Source organism: Aythya fuligula, chromosome 1, assembly GCF_009819795.1.
Source record: "Aythya fuligula isolate bAytFul2 chromosome 1, bAytFul2.pri, whole genome shotgun sequence".
Lineage (NCBI taxonomy): Eukaryota > Metazoa > Chordata > Aves > Anseriformes > Anatidae > Aythya > Aythya fuligula.
This window is the reverse complement of record NC_045559.1, coordinates 72,250,219-72,269,825: the sequence shown is the minus strand read 5'-3', so window position 1 is coordinate 72,269,825 and position 19,607 is coordinate 72,250,219. Positions and strand designations below refer to the sequence as shown.

The 19,607-nt window shown below is 42.6% G+C and overlaps 1 protein-coding gene across 4 annotated transcripts in view; it reads left to right on the top strand.

The window, feature by feature from the left end:
* The window catches only part of FBLN1 (fibulin 1), an 88,975-nt gene that overhangs the window by 26,353 nt on the left and 43,015 nt on the right, over positions 1-19,607 (top strand). For all 4 annotated transcript variants that reach the window (XM_032200829.1, XM_032200803.1, XM_032200822.1 and 1 more), the window contains exons 4-8: positions 10,020-10,191; positions 12,607-12,666; positions 14,918-15,019; positions 16,289-16,426; positions 18,853-18,990. In XM_032200829.1, the coding sequence (XP_032056720.1) occupies positions 10,020-10,191; positions 12,607-12,666; positions 14,918-15,019; positions 16,289-16,426; positions 18,853-18,990 (610 nt within the window). The remainder of the gene's footprint in view (positions 1-10,019; positions 10,192-12,606; positions 12,667-14,917; positions 15,020-16,288; positions 16,427-18,852; positions 18,991-19,607) is intronic.

Sequence of the window (19,607 nt, the reverse complement as noted above, 5' to 3'; positions counted from 1 at the left end):
GGGAAAGGAAAAAAAGGGAGGAAAACAAACAAATAAAACAAATGAAGGCTATGTGGAAGTGCAGAGGAAAGAAATTACTCTCTACTTCCCACAAATGAGCGATGTTTGACCACGTCCTTGAAGCAGGGCCTCAACGCACATAGCCGGTGTTCTGGAGGAGGACCGACGTTTTCACGAGAGCCCACCCCTCCCCTCTTCTTCCTGTTTCCACCTTTTATTGCTGAGTGTGACAGCACATGGTATGGAATATCCCTTTGGTTGGTTTAGGTCAGCTGCCCTGGTGATGTTTCTCTTCTCACTTTTTGCCCACCTCCTAGGAGGGTTAGAGAGAGTTCCGATGCTGTGCCAGCACTGCTCAGCAGCAGACACAACACTGGTGTGATAACACTGCTGTTCCAGTTACAAGTGCAGAGCACAGCACTATATGGGCTGCTGCAGGGAAAGTTAACATTCCAGCCAGTCCTAGTACATGGAGCCAGCAGCTCCCTCTCCCCGGCCGTTCAAAAGCCACCCCTGGGGAGCCCGGCGACCTGGACAGGCAAACAGGTCGGGGCGCGGCAGTTAACGCGGGCAGGGTGAGCAGGGAGGGCAGAGCGATGCCCCCGCCCATAAGAACAACTCCTCTGAGGGCTGTCTATCACTAGCTAGGGTGCAATGGTCTACACTAGGCAGAGAGCTCTCCCTAGGAAGTCTGTAACCACCCAGACTGACTGCCTGCTCAGCAATGCGGCAGTTCAGGTCTCTGGATGCAGGGAGTGCCTGAGCCTGTTGCTGCCCTCTGAGGGCGGCAGAGACACTGTGTGTGTGAGGTGTGAGCAGGTGGATGACCTGGTCTGCCTGGTGGCAGAGCTCAAGGAGGAGACGGAGAGGTTGAGGGCCATCAGGGAGTGTGAGCAGGAGATAGACTGGTGGAGTGACTCCCTGCAGGGCCTGAAGGAGAGGTACTGGGGCGAGACACCCCAAATGGGGGTGGAACCCCTGCCCTGTAGTTACAGAATCACAGAATCACAGAATTTCTAGGTTGGAAGAGACCTTAAGATCATCGAGTCCAACCTCTGACCTAACGCTAGCAGTCCCCACTAAACCATATCCCTAAGCTCTACATCTAAACGTCTTTTAAAGACTTCCAGGGATGGTGACTCCACCACTTCCCTGGGCAGCCTGTTCCAATGTCTAACAACCCTTTCAGTAAAGAAGTTCTTCCTAACATCTAACCTAAAACTCCCCTGGTGCAACTTAAGCCCATTCCCCCTCGTCCTGTCATCAGGCACGTGGGAGAACAGACCAACCCCCACCTTGCTACAGCCTCCCTTGAGGTACCTATAGAGAGCGATAAGGTCGCCCCTGAGCCTCCTTTTCTCCAGGCTGAACAAGCACAGCTCCCTCAGCCGCTCCTCGTAGGACCTGATCTCCAGGCCCCTCACCAGCTTCGTTGCCCTTCTCTGCACCCGCTCAAGCACCTCGATGTCCTTCTTGTAGTGAGGGGCCCAAAACTGGACACAGTACTCGAGGTGTGGCCTCACCAGAGCTGAGTACAGGGGGACAATCACCTCCCTAGCCCTGCTGGTCACACTGTTCCTGATACAAGCCAGGATGCCGTTGGCCTTCTTAGCCACCTGAGCACACTGCTGGCTCATATTCAGCCGACTATCCACCATCACTCCCAGGTCCTTCTCTGCCTGGCAGCTCTCCAACCACTCATCTCCCAGCCTGTAGCTCTGCTTGGGGTTATTGCGCCCCAGGTGCAGGACCCGGCACTTGGCCTTGTTGAACTTCATGCAGTTGACCTCAGCCATTGATCCAGCCTATCCAGATCCTCCTGTCATTGTTGGGTAGAGGGAGGGGACCTGGGAGTTGAGGATGAATGGAGACAGGTCCCTGCCTCGACATCTCAGGCAACATCCTCCCCCCCCCCACCACCTTCCCAGGTGCCCGTACACAACAGGTTTGAGGCCCTGGAGCTTGAGAGGACTGGTAGGTGAGGTTGAGATAGAAAGTGCACGCAGGAGGATGCCTAGCGTGAGGAAGTAACTCCATGTCTCAAGACTGCCTCCACAAGAAAGACAGAAGGTAATTGTTGTAGGTGACTCCCTTCTCAGGCAGGAAAAGGATGTGGTCGAGGGTCTGGACAGTAGTCCGAACCTGGGAAGCAAACATGCAAAGCATGTCAGGATTGGGGGAATTACTGAGCATAGGGATCGGGTCCGGGCAGTGCAATGCATCACAACCAGTGCCACAAGAAAAGAATGGAGAGTCTTAGTGATCAGAGACTCCTTGCTGAGGGGCACTGAGGCTCCCATTTGTTTGCTGGATAACCTACCCAGAGAGGTGTGCTGTCTTCCTGGGGCACATGTCAGAGACCTTAGGAAGGCTCTGCCACAGCTCATTAAACCGGAGGATTACTATCCTTGTGTTGTCATTCAGGTTGGATCCTGGGAAGCTGCAACTACAAAATTAGGAATATAAAAAGGACTTTGCATCCCTGGGAAGGTTGTTGAAGGAATCAGGGGCGCACGTAGTGTTCCTCCTCTGTCCTCCCTCTGGGTGACCGGGACCCAGGAAAAAGGAGAACAGGACAGGTGAACGACTGGCTGAGGGAGTGGAGTCTGAACCAAGGATTTGGGTATTTCGATCTTGGGCAGCCTTTGAGAAGCCGGGTATGTGGGCTGCTGACCAACTTCAACTCAGCAAGTGGGGCACAAGTGTGTTGGGGAGCAAGCTCTCTGGGCTAATTACCAGGGCTTTAAACTAGGTTTGACGGTGGAGGGGAGGGGAGCTAAAAGTGACAGAGAAGGGCTGGGGGAAGTTGTCACTGCTGTCACTGTTGAAGATAGTAGGGAAAAACCTCTGAGTTGTCCCATAGGATCGTCAAGGGCTCCTCAGAGAAGGTAATGATCCTGATACGCTGTCTGGAATTTTCTTCTTCTTGCATCCCTCCAGGGGTAACTGTGCCTGCTGCTTCCCTAAAGTGCCTGTATACCAATGCGCGGAGCATGGGAAATAAATAGGATGAGCTCAAGATCTGTGTTCAGTTGTTGGGGCCACGATCTTGTTGCAATCACAGAGACATGGTGGGACTGCTTGCATGACTGGAACGCTGTCATGGAGGGCTGCGTCCCTTTAGGAAAGACAGGGCTGGGGAAGTGAGGGGGAGGAGTTGCCCTTTATGAGTGAGCAATTAGAGTGTACCCAGCTCCACCTGGGGGAGGGTGAAGGACAAGTGGAGAGCTTGTGGGGTGAGAAGGGGTGGGCTGGTCTGGGGGATACTGTTGTGGGGGTGTACTGTGGGTCACCAGATCAGGAGGAGGAGGTCGATGAGGCCTTCTACAAGCAGCTGGTAACAGCCTCATGATCATGGGGGACTTCAATTTTCTGGACATCTGTTGGGTAAGCAACTCAGCCAGGCATGTGCAGTCCAAATGGCTCCTACAATGAGTTGAAAACAATTTTTTGTTGCAGGTGGTGTAGGAGCCAATGAGGTGGGGGGGTGCTCCTGGACTGTGTCCTTACCAACTGGGGTGGGCTTGTTAGGGATTTGAAGGTTGGGGGCAGCTTGGGATGCAGTGACCATGAGATGGTGGAGTTCAAGATGGAACTTGGTGGAAGAAGTAAGGCTAAAAGCAGGATTGCAACCCTGGACTTTCAGAGACCCAACTTTGACTTCTTCCAGGACCTGCTTGGGCGTATCTCATGGGCTAGGTTGCTACAAGGCAAGGGTGCATGTGAGAGCAAAAGAGGGAGTGTTGCAAAAGAGATAAAAGACAATAAGATTTTTTTTTTTTTTTTTTAAAGCATGTAAACAGTAAAAGGAAGACTAGGGATAATGTGGGTTCCTTGCTGAACGTGGGGAGTGTCCTAGTAAGGGGAAAAGGTGGAGATACTGAATGCTTTCTTTGCTTCAGTCTTTGCTTCAAGGACTCCCCATGGGACTCCGTGACCCTAGAGGGAGGAGAAAGAGTCTGGGAAGTGGAGATCTCCCCCCTTGTTGACAAGGGAGTGGTTTGGGAGTGTCTGAATGGGTTCAATGCACACAAATCCATGGGTCCTGATGGGATGCATCCACGCGTACTAAGGCAGAGGTGATCGCCGAACCGCTCTCTATCATGTTTGAAAGGTCCTGGAGAACAGGAGAGGTGCCTGAAGACTGGAGGATAGCCAATGTCACTCTGGTCTTCAAGAAGGGCAAGAAGGAGGATCCGGGAAACTACAGGCCAGTCAGTCTCATCTCTGTCCCTGGAAAGGTGTTGGAACAGTTTGTTCTGGATGCCATCTCCAAGCAATTGGAAGAGAAGAATGTTATGAGGAGTAATCAGCATGGATTCACCAAGGGAAGTTGTGCTCAACCAACCTTGTTGCCTTCTATGATGTCATCACCAGCTGGGTAGACTAGGGGAGAGCAGTGGATGTCATCTACCTTGACTTTAGCAAGGCTTTTGATACTGTCTCCCATGACATCCTACTAGCAAAGCTGAGAAAGTGTGGGATAGAGGAGTAGACAGTAAGGTGGGTTGGGAACTGGCTGACTGGCTGAGCTCAGAGGGTGGTGATTGGCAGCTCAGAGTCTGGCTGGAGACCTGTGCCTAGCGGTGTTCCCCAGGGGTCGGTGCTGGGTCCTCTCCTGTTCAACATCTTCATTGACGACCTTGATGAGGGAATAGTGTTTGCCCTCAGCAAGTACGCCGATGACACAAAGCTGGGAGGAGTGGCTGACATGCCAGAAGGCTGTGCTGCCATTCAGCAAGACCTGGACAGGCTGGAGAGATGGGCAGGAAGAAACCAAATGAGGTTTAACCAGAGCAAGTGTAGAGTCCTGCACCTGGGAAGGAACAACCAGACGTATCAGCATAGGCTGGGGAATGACCTGCTGGAGAGGAGCTCTGAGGAGAAGGACCTGGGGGTCCTGGTGGACAACAGGTTGACCATGAGCCAGCACTGTGCCCTTGTGGCCAAGAGGGCCAATGGGATCCTGGCGTGCATTAAAAGGAGGGTGGCCAGCAGGTCAAGGGAAGTGATCCTCCCCCTCTACTCTGCCGTGGTCAGGCCTCACCTGGAGTACTGTGTCCAGTTCTGGGCTCCCCAGTACAAAAAGACAGGGAATCTCCTGGAAAGAGTCCAATGGAGGGCCACAAAGATGATACGGGGCCTGGAGCATCTTCCCTATGAAGAAAGGCAGAAAGACCTGTGTCTGTTCAGCCTGGAGAAAAGAGGACTGAGAGGGGATTCTCATCAATGTGTATAAATACCTGAGGTGTGGGAGACAGAGGGATTTGGCCAACCTCTTTTCAGTGGTTTGTGGGGGCAGGACAAGGAGTGATGGTCACAAGATAGAGCACAGGAAGTTCTGCACTGACATACAAAAGAACTTCTTCGCAGTGAGGGTGATGGAGCACTGGAACAGGCTGCCCAGGGAGGTTGTGGAGTCTCCTTCTCTGGAGATATTCAAGGCCTGTCTGGACGCCTACCTGGGCAGCCTGCTCTGAGGAACCTGCTTTGGCAGGGGGGTTGGACCCGATGATCTTTCGAGGTCCCTTCCAACCCCTACAATTCTGTGATTCTGTGTGCATGTGTGTATTTGTATATAAACTTCATTTTCATTTTGTTAGACGCTGGTGATTTTTTCACTCAAGGCAGTCAACTTCAGCTATCGGGACAGTATAGTAAATGCTTATTTTAAAGTAACTGTATGACATTGAAGTATACACTTGTGCTCCCATCTTTATTCCTTTCTGTGAGAAGGCAAGGAATAGGAGCAGTGAAAGGATCATTGGACTGGATAAAGGCCACAGAGCTTTCTGTCACAGAATCACAGAGAGATTAAGGTTGGAAGGGACCTCCTGAGGTCATCTGGTCCGATCCTAATGTGAAAATCAAGCCATGGCTTTGATGCTGCATAGACCTTTGCTAATAACAGGAGAGAAGCAAAGGAAAAATCTTGGAGATTATCAGGACCGCTTAAGAAGCAAAGACTTGGAGGCAATGAAAGTGTGTAATAACCACTTGGTACCTAAGTAGTACCATCCATGAAGGCAGCAGTGGTTTTAGCAAATGGGCGAATGGTCATCATAATACGCCTCCAGGCAGCTGGCAGCCTTTGGAAAATGGCTGCAAACACATTGAGAACTGAACTAATATAGAATTCAGACTGCATTCCAAACCGAAGGGTAAGAGTTGAATAGTCATATAAGCAGAATAGGCTAATAATCCTGGAAAGAATTAGTGTGAAAAAGAATATACTGAGATTAATCTTACCAGGGTAGTGACATAGTGCCATGTGTCTCAGAATGCCAGAGTGCTCTGCGAACATCAATTAAACCAGACATATCACTGTTATATTATTACCATTCCGCAGTGGAAGAACTGAGAGAAAAGGAAAATAAACAACTTTCCAAGTTCACAAATAAGATGCAGAGCAGTATGCATGTATACAGAGTCCTGAGTGTGCTCTGATTATAAGGCCATCCACCAGATTCTCCATCTTCTTTCTTTAGTTGAACAGGAAATCTTAGGCTTTAGGACTGCCAGTAGAGAATCTTTTAGGGTCAATTACCATAAAAAACAGTTACCCTAACATCAGTTAAGAAAACATTTGGTGCTTTTCATCTCTGAATCATTTTGCCAGTGATATATCAACATAAATTATCATCATTATCAAAGTGTTAAATCAAGGTGGATCATGCGCAATTAAAATAAATACAGGCTTGAACAAATGGTTCAATGCATACAGTTACGTTAAATAGGGATGCAGTTTCTCATGGACATTGCAAAATTTAGCAGGCTCAATACTGAAGATTTACATTAGCTGGAGACAGATTTTTGTTTAAGTTTTGGCTGAGCCTGGAGGTGATAAAGAACATAAGGTTATTCAGCACTTCAAGAACAGCAGAATTAATGATCACTCTCTACAAAAACATCCAGGGAAACTCTGTAACTCCCAATTTAAGCATTGTGTGACAAGACAAAGTAGATGTGAGTCAGTTAATATGCTTAACAGTAGAATATCCAGTGAGGATATCCAAAAGGATATACTATGACAGTTTGGCAAGGCATCAATCAGCTGTACTCAGTAACTCAACATTTTGTTATCAAAAATACACAAGCTTAAGTCAAACAATGAATCTTCAGCTCAGTTTTGATTTCTGTCTGGAACTTATGTTTGTGAGAATTGGAAATCCACCAAAATTATAGACAGATATTAAAAACTTCAAGAAAGGTGCCTCAGGAAGATGTTAGACAAAACAAATCCTCAGAAATGTGGCAGTTCCTGAAAGAGATCATCAACTCTTTGTTTTTAAGTCCAGAAAAGATGGAAATATCCCAGATATGTTAACGATGAAGCCAGAGCATCTGCCACTGTACAGACGTAGTTGGAGAACAAAATAATAAAAAGGTAGTGAGAAACTGTCCAGTCAAACAGTAGCTAGTAAGGGAAAATTTGCATCTTAGCATTATGGTGGGCATGAAAGGAAGACCTCAGTACTGTCCAGGAGGGAAGAGTTCCTGCCATACAGCATTCTGCAGCGGGGGAGGGATTGGGCTGAGTATATAAAAGAAGTACAAAATAGCGTGCTTGTCTACAGCATGGACTTCATTCAGAATGCTTCAAAGAAAAAAAAATATGAAGGAATGAGGAAAAAATGCTTTATTATTTTACTTTCATGTTGCTTTAGGCTTTAAAAGAACTTTTTACTGCCATATAGCAAGAGAAACATGTATATAATGCCCTATATGGGAAAAATTGAGAATACAGGTAGTTTCAAAGTAGTGAAAGAAATGTAATCACAGAATCACAGAATTTCTAGGTTGGAAGAGACCTCAAGATCATTGAGTCCAACCTCTGACCTAACGCTAGCAGTCCCCACTAAACCATATCCCTAAGCTCTACATCTAAACGTCTTTTAAAGACTTCCAGGGATGGTGACTCCACCACTTCCCTGGGCAGCCTGTTCCAATGTCTAACAACCCTTTCAGTAAAGAAGTTCTTCCTAACATCTAACCTAAAACTCCCCTGGTGCAACTTAAGCCCATTCCCCCTCGTCCTGTCATCAGGCACGTGGGAGAACAGACCAACCCCCACCTTGCTACAGCCTCCCTTGAGGTACCTATAGAGAGCGATAAGGTCGCCCCTGAGCCTCCTTTTCTCCAGGCTGAACAAGCACAGCTCCCTCAGCCGCTCCTCGTAGGACTTGTTCTCCAGGCCCCTCACCAGCTTCGTTGCCCTTCTCTGCACCCGCTCAAGCACCTCGATGTCCTTCTTGTAGCGAGGGGCCCAAAACTGAACACAGTACTTGAGGTGTGGCCTCACCAGAGCTGAGTACAGGGGGACAATCACCTCCCTAACCCTGCTGGTCACACTGTTCCTGATACAAGCCAGGATGCCGTTGGCCTTCTTAGCCACCTGAGCACACTGCTGGCTCATATTCAGCCGACTATCCACCATCACTCCCAGGTCCTTCTCTGCCTGGCAGCTCTCCAACCACTCATCTCCCAGCCTGTAGCTCTGCTTGGGGTTATTGCGCCCCAGGTGCAGGACCCGGCACTTGGCCTTGTTGAACTTCATACAGTTGACCTCAGCCCATTGATCCAGCCTATCCAGATCCTCCTGCAGAGCTTTCCTACCCTGAAGCAGATCGATACATGCGCATAGCTTGGTGTCATCTGCAAACTTACTGAGGGTGCACTCAATGCCCTCGTCCAGATCATCGATGAAGATATTAAAGAGGACCGGCCCCAGCACCGAGCTCTGGGGAATGCCACTAGTGACTGGCCTCCAACTGGACTTGACTCCATTTACCACGACTCTTTGGGCCCGGCTATCCAGCCAGTTTTTAACCCAACGAAGCGTGCACCAGTCCAAGTCAAGAGCAGCCAGTTTCTTGAGGAGAATGCTGTGGGAGACGGTGTCAAAAGCCTTGCTGAAGTCAAGGTAGACCACATCCACAGCCTTTCCCTCATCCACCCAGCGCATCACTTTGTCATAGAAGGAGATCAGGTTCGTCAAGCAGGATCTGCCTTTCATAAACCCATGCTGACTGGGCCTGATCGCCTGCTTCCCCTGCAAGTGCTGCGTGATGACTTTCAAGAGGATCTGCTCCATGAGCTTCCCTGGTACTGAGGTCAAACTGACAGGCCTATAGTTTCCCGGGTCTGCCCTCCGGCCCTTCTTGTAGGGTTACCTCGTTTTCAGTAAGTGAATTGCTTAAAGTGCAAAATTACAGAAATTTAATTCAATGTTTAGTTGTTTTTTTATTCCATCTGCTCTGCTTATTTAAAAATTAAAGGAAAACTCCACAGGATTAATTTATGTATTCACTTCTGTGGTGTATCCCTGGGCTGTAGTTTAGCATGTCTAGAGGGTGTGGGTTGTATTTTATTGCTGGAAGCCATGTGAGGACTGTGATGCTTTTAAATAATGCTTGATTATGTGGTCTGTTCTCCAGAGCAGAAAAGCTTGTCTTTATGACCTGTTAACACTAGCTTTGGATTAATTATATTTGCTTGCTTGTTTGTTAGTTTTGAGAAGGGTATTTTTGGGGGCGGAAGTTGGATAGGCAGTTTAATTTTAAACTGAATCATGCACTTTACTGATTATGCCTCCGTTTAATGATCTGGATACAAAAGGGATGCAGAGGTGTTAAAGAGTTCCTGCTGTTCGCTGGTGTTCAAAACTGGGGTTTGCAGGCAGGGAGCCTTGTCATTCCATATACATAGGTCCTTCCTATGTTCTGGTCCTCCACATCATCATATTGGTATATTTTTGCACACACATCCAACATACACAATAGTTAGGAGAACTAGATTTGGGTACCAGGTATGACTCTGTGTAGGCCAGATCTACAGCCCACTGAACTCAACTATAGATTAAAATAACAGCCCAAGTATACCAGAAGCTCTGAAAGAGTTTGCAGGAAAAATTCCAGCAGTTTGCCAAGGTGATATAACGCTATTGAAACTACTGAGAAAACTTGCAGTGATTTGTCTGGGGCTAAAATGTGACTTTTATTTATTTATTTATTTAACAGAAATGTTGTCACTGTTGTTTGCTGGGAAAGACCGCCCAAGTTCAAGGACAGAGTTGTGAATCCAACCTGAAGATAGGATACCAATGTGGAATTGTCTTCAGAGCTTGTTGTGTGAAAGGACAAGAAGGCACTGATGTGTCCATCAGTGATGATGCTCCTAAAAAGGAACCGGGTATTTTACCTTGCAAATTATAAAAAATTGAGAGAGGAAATGATATGGGGTACAAGGAGTGCTTGTACTTTAAACAATTTCTGTTGCAATTCCTCTAACTTGAGACCTCCTTTGAGTAATTTAATGTACACGTATATTGACTTTTATTTTATTTTATTTTATTTTATTTTATTTTATTTTATTTTATTTTATTTTATTTTATTTTATTTTATTTTATTTTTTGCTAGTGATGGCTGAAATGTATATCACAAGAGATTAAAAGAGCTAAATAGTGGTCACTCAGTTCCTTGTATCAGAATTAATATGAGACAGCTATTTCAGTCCATTAATGTTCCTTATCTTAGAAACTGAGTATAAGCTATTAATTTTTAATTTTATTTTATTTGTTCTTTTAATTGTATTTCAAAGCCAGATGGCAGTTTCTAGCTATGCAGAATTCAAATGTGCCTTTTGTGTGAGGCAAATGCCTACAAATTTGAAATGCTTAGTCTGTCTAGGAGAACTGAACATTTCTGGGCAACATTGTGTCCTCTGCATTTACTTCAGTGTTGTCAGATGAGAGGGAGATCTAGACAGCAGCAGCTCATGACACACTTCTCCATACCGAGTCCACAGATCTGAAGAGAATGAGTGTGGACGTACTGACACTTACAGACCTGTTTTTTCTTTTTTCATCTTTCACTTAACAGACTGACTGAAACTGCAGAAAAGTCATGCTGTAGGGTGTTGCCTCCCTCCTTCGTGGGCTGTTGAGCACTGAAAACATGCACTCTGGCTTGAAGATGACCAGTGGCAGATTTTAAAAACATCACCCTAATCAATCACTTAAACCCCACGACAAAAACTTGAGCTGGTGTGCTTAAGCCAGTGTGTTAGCAGATTTGTTTCAGGTCTCTGAAAACTGACCTATGTCACTGTACACCCTTATCAAGTAACCTTTAGAAATGGCTTGCCGATTTCTTTGTGTACCCCTGTCACAATAGGGGAATAGCCCTTGTCCATTTTCTCTGACTGAAATGTCTACAGAAGTAGATACTTTGCACCTAGACTACTGTGTTAATACCAAGAATTTGCAGACTTAAAATGTCTGTGTGACACAAGAGATATCAATACCTGAAAATCCAGAATTACAAGCACAATGTACAGTATTTCTCCACTTACCTCTATGGGCAAGTGGCATTCACAATGACCATTAATGCAAGATGTCAGCAAGTAGGTCAGGACAAAGTTCTTACCATTGAACTAAGAAACAACCATGTGGTTGGAGATGTGTCAGATAGCCCTATTAACAACAAAGATTACCTGTAGAAAGGTAGAGCAAAGAATACTTGAACAGCACCTTCCCTAGTCACGAAGAGGAGGTCAGTCTCCATTTTGTATGGCAGCTTCTTAGACTAGTACCTTGTGTTTGTATTGCACAGTAGCAAGACACACAAGGTATTCTGCTGCAGAGAGTAAGACAGACTTCATGTATGATGCTTTCTTGGTCACATAAAGAGGAGTCTTGGGTAACTGCATCCCAAGAGTCCTCTACAAAGTCAGACAAGACTTGAACAAACTGTTTTCAACAGCCTCTGCATGACCAAAATGTATCCTTATGGCCTGAGAGGTTCACTGCTCACAGATTTGCTTCCAGATCCATGACCAAGTATTTGCTTTTAAGTGACTATTGGTTGAAAGGCATACAGATGAGTACTGCAATGGCACTAAGTTTCCTGCTCAATAACCAGAGTATTTTGAGATTGTGTTTTTACACATCTCATTACCAGCCCACCATTTCTGAAGTGTTCAAAGTGGTGGAGACTGGCAAAGTCCATTAGTTATTTCTCTGACTAATGAGTAGATTCAGTCAGTAGATGTATTCAGCTCTTTTCTGCCCTCCATATAGAGATAAAGGACTCTCATGACACATGTATGCAGCAGAAGTACTGCTGATCATGAAGCATATTTGAAAGAATGCTATAATTAGGTGCCCAAAAGTTGGGTGTGGAGTTTTTTGGAATGAAATCTAAATAAATAACTGAGGTTAATCTGATTTTCATTAAAACTGTGAGTACCGCAAGCTACTATAAAGTCAGTGGAAACTAAGCATGCCTCAACAACATGTCTTATGAAAATCAGGTTAAGCTCTGGTTAAAAGCCTAATGGTAAGAACCTGCATTTGAAAATCTCAGCCCATACATAATCTATGATCACAGCATGATTTTCATATTGAATCAGTGAGTTGGAAAATGCCTCATGGGCATATGCATTTGAATGTCAAATTTAAGCATGAAATAGCTGCAAAATATGTAAATAATGCTCTTTAATTTTGTCCTGTTGTATCCAAAACTCTGGCCTGAATTGCATCCCAAGCAGGCAGCCTTTTACTGTGAGAAGTGTTTCTCCTCTAACGTCTCTCTCTACTCTTTTTAGTTGAAATTTCAAAGGAGGAACTAGACCAAGAAGATCCTTATCTGCATGATGGCTGCAGAGGTAAGTCAGGTGACCAGTCCTGTTAGCCAGCTCTTTTGTGATTGTCTCCCATAAAGGTTAACTAAGCTTAGATCTAGCGATTAGCCCAAACCTTTTGCCTAGGCTAGTTAAGGGTAAAAAGAACAGAATGAAGATGCTTTTTAAGAAATAGTAGGCCATTAAGTGATGCTTCAGTTGTTCGTAAAGGAAGGCATTGTCTGCCATGGTGACCAGCTGAAGCTAACCTAGCTGAAGCTTAGACTATACATTTAACTTTTATTTGACTTCTAGTTGATAGCACCTCAGATGTGTTATTCACTGAACCCATGGAGTACTCTGGATTCTTCAGAATCAATGGAGTCTCTATTAAATATGTGCATTCTTTTATTCTCCTCTTGGGATGATCAGAGTGATTGGATACGAAGTGGAACTTGTTTCCTTTTGTGATGCATCACCTGAAAGGAAGAAAAGCAGCTAGTGTCCTCAGACTGTTCTGCCTCCTGGGAAGAATGTGTTGTTGGGATATTGTTCTGCTAAATATGCCGATTTACTGCTTGTCATGTGTGATTTACATGTCTATAAACTTACAATAGCAGTGATTTATTATTTTCTACAGGCATTTCAGAACTAAGTAATGTATTTAGGCTAAAATCAATTTAATGGACTTCTATTCCAGTTGCGAGATGATTTACTGTGATGCATGTTGTATTGCTGTTGTACTTTAGAGAGGTTTAAAACATGTACTAAGGTCATTAGCCAAACACTGGCTCTAACCAAAAACCAACATGGGCTCTAAAAAAAGCCCAAACTGTCTCTAACCTCTGTCTCCAGCTGCTAGTTACAAGAGATCAAATTAAAAAAAAATAAATAAAAAAAATGTTACATATTTTCCTAGCATTATTTCTTTATGTAATCATTTGTTGCATTTGTCATTTAATCATATGTCTTCAGGAGATGGATTGGTGTGACTAATTACAAATCAGAGTTTCAGTCTGCAATATATTTTCTGATAAACTTGGCAAGTTAAAATTACGTGTGATTTTTCCAGTCTTCACCAGGCGAAGCTTAAATTTCCTATGCAGTGAAACTTGCAACACTTTGCTCTAGAGCACCTTCCTGGTATATGAGGAAATAAATTCTGTTCTTCCAGCACTTCCATGATAGGCTTTACTTTGGATGACAGGAGTTCACATTATTAGCAGAGGTTCAGAAAGCAGTAACTGTCCATCTCAACCTCAAAGTTATTGTTCCTTGCAATGTCATTGCCTTTGCCAGTACTATGAAGACCAAAATTTCTGTTTTGTATTAATGGCCTGTTCTCAGTAGAAACTATGGTAATTTAAAAAAACATTTTTCTTTAATTCACTTGAAAGTTTTATTTATAATAGCTGCATTTGCCCACATTGATAGTGCTTATCTCAAGCCTTTTGTTTAATGCCTATCCAGACGTTCTTCTGAAAAAGAGAAAAGGATAGAATCTGTTTGTACTAAGAATATCAATATTCTTAAAACAAATAGTTGTAAGTATCTAACCCTTTCTTTATTGTAGGAATATTAAAAGCTTCTATTATTAATTTATTTCTGAATGAGATCAGAAAAAATGTTTTCTTCATGATGAGCCAAATTTTGGGTAAATTTCTTAGAGTCCTCTTTTTCTGTCACCAGAATAACCCCAGCTCTCTTCCATGTTCTTTCTGATTCCTGTACACAGATCTTTGGTATCCCCGTAGTATGGTTTAAGTCTTTTATGTTCTCTAAACCTGTTGTCACCTACAATACTGTCTTTTCCCTTTCATGTTTCCTGCCTGATGAATAGGAAAGAGGACATGCCGTAGCTAATTCAGGAGTTATGTTCTAATATTTATAGGCTGAAAATAAAGCCAAATGCAGCTAATAATGAAAATGTTTCATTAACTTGTGGTAATGCCTCTTCTATTCCCCATTGTATAGTAGTAATCATACAAAGTTATAACTTATCAGCAAAATCTGAGGAGGTTTCTGAGCTCCTAGCATTTTCCCTTCACATTCTAACAATGATGGGTTTATGAGCAACTGTTTAATTTGCTTCCTCCTTGTATTCATTTCTGGTGCTGAAAAAAAACCACAATTGCAAATGCTTCTAGAGATTAGCCCTTTCCTTCTTCTAATACCTGTGTATTTAGTTATTTGTTTTTTCTAAATAAATCAGCAAGCATCCTGCAAATTTTTGATTTGTTTCAGTCCCTGTGAAGAGCCTCCTAATTTTATAAGACTTCTTAAAATATCCAATTAGGTGGTGGTCCCTGCTCTCAGCAGTGCAGAGACACCGGATCCAGTTATGTGTGCTCCTGCTTTGTTGGGTATCAACTTCAACCAGATGGTGTCAACTGTGAAGGTAAAAGAACTAAAACCTTTACCTCAATAATCAACATCCTTATTTCAAAAGAGCAAGAATAGGTTAAAAAAAAAAAAATCCAGTCAGAAGAGATCAGAATATGTTTATATCAGCAATGAAAGGAGGTGAAATCTTAGAAAGAAGACATAGTAGATTTTTAGCTTTTCCTTCTGAGCAGAGCCAAAATAAAATACCTGTGTTCTATTTTAGTAGTAGATGATAACTGAGTAGTAGATAATAATTGATAAGACAGATGAAATAGAGTAAGATTCTTCAGCTTGTTGAGGACACAACTGACAAAAAGGTTGAAAGTTGTGTGGATCATTAGTGGCCTGAGAATAGTCAAGAGGGAAGAATTGTTCATTTTCCCCCAGAACAAAAACCAAATGGGCATCAGATGAAGTGGGCTGGGATGGAGCTCATCACACTTGACTTCAGACGTAATGTGGACATCTGCTTTGAGCTAGTCAGCCAAGGCACTTTTTTTTTTTTTTTTTTTTTTTTTTTTTTCTGTTTAAGAGAAACAAGCACTTCCAGGGCATAGTTCACCTCACATATTTTGAGTAGCTATTCTAGGATGAAAAGTGTTACTCATCAGAAGTGCCTTTTTATCTCAGACTGAAAAGGGGGTCTAGGTAAGTAGCTGTGATATAAACTTCAGAATATAAAACAGATACTGATGATTGGTCAGATTAACACTAGCCTAGTGTGAAATATAAAAAGAAAAAACTTATATTTGACACGTGTGGATGCCAAATACTCTTCTGGGTTCAAGACAAAGGTGAAAAATTCACAAATGTCTATCAGTAGCTAGAAAGTAGAAAGTTGCAGCCTGTGGCTTGAGGAGTCCTTAAGTCATACGTGGGTGAGATCCAAAGCAAGAGAAACATTTCTGAAAGTTTGCTGCATTCGATAAGTCACTATAGTTATACAATCATCTGCTACTAGACCCAGTCAGGTGATTGTTGGTCCTTTGCTCGCACTTGGTACAACTTCCTTCTGTTCTTAATTACAGTGAATCAGTAGTTAGTCTTGTTAGTCAAAACATCTAACACTCTAAGAACAGAGAGGAGTAGCCACGTTTTGGGAGTGGGAGGACAAACCTACACCATTCTTTGTATCCTGATGCCCAAAATAATCAGTGATTGGAGGTGTGCCCACAAATAGCCTTTGATCTCAGCTCTTGCCAGTAGTTTTGTGGTTTTTATTTACTCTTTTTTGTTCTTTCTTTCTCCATCCCCTATCCCCCCCTCCCTTTACAAATTCCAGATATTAATGAGTGTATCACTGGTACACACAGCTGTGGGATTGGACAAACTTGTGTAAATACATTAGGATCCTTTCGCTGTCAGCGGGACACGAGCTGTGGAACTGGTTATGAACTAACTGATGACAGTCGTTGTAAAGGTATGTCCTGGACAGAGAAACTGAAATCTTCCAGATTTACATTTTAGAAAAGAAAAACAAAACAGAAAAACAAAACAAACAAACAAACAAAAAAGCAAAAAAACAACAAACAAACAAACAAGAACAAAACACAAAAAACAGCAGCAACAACAACAAAACACACTACCAAAACAAACAAACATTAAACCATCATCACGTCTTGCTCTTTTTATGTTTTCGGAAATATGTGTGTAAGCCATAGTTATACAGGGGCACACAGACAGCTTTAGTTCTTCTGGGACAGTAGTTTTCCTCCTGTCACCTTGCAAATACCAAATACAGGCTGCCTGTGGACTATGGTAAGACTTCCAGAAGAAAGAACTATGTTTATTATACATTGGCAAGTTGTGGTAGATGAATAACATCTTGTCAATGTTATTATACATTGACAAGAGCTGATCTGCAGGCTGAAGAAGATGATTTTGAAGAACCCACACTCACACTGTATGCATTTTTGAGGTGTTTACTTCTGGCTTGTTCTAGTCTTGTTTTATGAACTGGTTGCTCTTAATGAGTGGAGGGCCAAAGTCCTGCTCCTGGCACATATCTGATGGTTTATTTTCATCTTAAAGAATCAAGTTTGCACATTTCTAAGTGCAAAGTGTTAAGTGAAATGACCAAGGCAGTTCAATTTTGAAAATGCTGAGGTAGATGCATCCTGGAAAAAAAAAAAAAAAAAAAAGTAAGCCTTTGTCTTCAGTAGGATTAAATTCATTGCAATGAAGTTCACTTCTTAATCACAACATTCTTGAGGATGTAAAAGTGAAAAAAGGTTAAAACCAGTGCTGCCGATTACCTGTGTTTGAACACGAGAGTAATAGTCTTTTTTTTTTTTAAACTAAATAAATTAATGATTTCATGTTGCATCTAGCTCAGAGTATGCTGTTACATGTATCCATAGCTGCACCTGACATGCTACCTTTGCAAAGATAAATTGGCAGCAAACACCATATGATGTAGAATTGGTTTCCACTACCAAAAGGTCTGTTCCCCCAGAACCTAGAATTGTTTAAAAACAGTCTGTAATTTCATTCCATTGAGTAAGTTACCTCAGACAAAATTCTGGGTAGGGTTTTACTTCACAGAGTGATTAATGATGAATAATAGATTGGAGGGGGGAAAAAAAAAAAAAAAAAAAGAAAAAGAAAAAGCTGATAAATAAACTACAGCACAAAACCCCTAGAACATAGAGATGATGGTTTTTGAAAGTATTGTGGTCCAACTTTGCTGCCTTTGAAGTAAAATTCATGCTGATTTGAATGACATCAATTTTAGGCCCACAAATAGCTTACCTGAAAGTATCAACAATATTTTTCCGGTGGAAAAATGGGAATATAGTCATTAAATTATGAATGCCATTAGCTTTAGAAATTTCTTATCTGGATAAGATGTGGTAGTGAAGTTAATTATTAACATTATGTCAATAATGATGAAAATAGAAAATTAATAATCTTCATGTATGATTTTTAAATGCCTTGCAAAATGACATGGAAGATATTTGTCTCGTTACTGAGTTGTGCAGCATATAAAACCCTGCTGATTTAAAACAATTCATTGTAACAATGTAAAACCCATACTAAACTTAAAGTAGGCCCCACAATAATTTTCTGAATCTTACAACCATTAGGGATAAGCAGTCTCTACTCTTGTTTCCATAGCATAGATGGGAAAGCCAAGGTATGCTATAGCTAGGAAGTTTCTGCATTTTAGAAGTTTCAGGAGATTTCTTCCCATTGTGAGGTAGTGAACATCAAATTTTAGTCACTAGCCACTGTGGACTAGGTTACGTTCATGAATGAAACCTTGTTAGCCCTTGTCTGCTTTGTCTGAATCATAATTTATTCACAAATATTTATTTTCTGTAATGCAGTAGAATGGAATATTAAAGTGTACGTAAATCATATTTGTATGCATTTTAAAGCAGAATAATGCAAAGAGGCCTTTATATAGATGAGAGTCAAGGTTAATTAATTCACTTTTAAAAGAAGTGAGCAGTGTCTACTTTGGACCTAAGGTTAAAATTAAAAATGCAGATGGACACAATTAAGTCCTACTGACTTCAAAGTTAAGCCCATGTATAAACACAGTGCTGAATCAAGACTGAACACTACTGAACATGGTGCTTCAGGTGCTTTATAGTCATTTTGAACCATTTAGTTATGAGAACTAAATGTGTAATAGCATAATAAACACATACATGCCTATATATGTTTTTACTGAGATTCTGTTTGAAGCAACAGTACAGGTTGATCCTGGTTCACTGCATTGATATGCATGAAAATATGCTGAGGATTAATCTGTCTGACATTTTAAACTGTCTTATGTTTTAAATGTGATGAAAAAGTTTGTCAAACTCCTGCTAACATTTTTTTTTTGTGATGTACCAGATATTGACGAATGTGAGACTGGTACTCATAACTGCCCCCCCGATTTTATCTGTCAGAATACTCCAGGATCTTTCCGTTGCCGACCCAAGCTACAGTGCATGAATGGGTTTATACAAGATGCGCTAGGCAACTGTATTGGTAAGACATACTCTTATCTCAGTGAATACTTAGTGATGCTTAGGAGTTAATCTGTAGTTTCACTGGGTGAGTTATGAGCTTCTCAAGTCATTCTTCATGTATGTATGTATTGCTCTGCTGTCTTTTATCTGCTTTTTTAAAGACAGGGTTGGTCGCACAGGTAAAATTTACAGATGAAAGACCTCTAAATAAGACTTAAATACTAGCTATCTATTTTTAATGAGATTTGGGCACTTAGCTGCATTTGAACATTTTCCTTAAGTCAGTTATTCCCTTGGGTAGGGTTTTCAAGTCTTAACTTAACTTTAAAATCCTCCCAGTGGCATGGTGTGTTTTGGGCTTGTGAAACTGGCTGAGCAGCTGCAGCTGCCAATTCTAGCTCATTGTCAGCCCCACATTCTCCTGACCATATTGTACTCTGTAGTGCCTAAATCTGATCCTGGAAACACTGAGGCTGAAAATAAAATTGTAAAAATTTTGCAAACAAGATGAAGGGAGCTGGTTGTTGTGTACAACAAACCCTTTGAAGACACTTACATGCCATAGCCAACACTAGATCCACAGCTGTAGAAGTTACCATGTCTGCACTGACAGTAAATCCGCAGCAATTTGCAGCG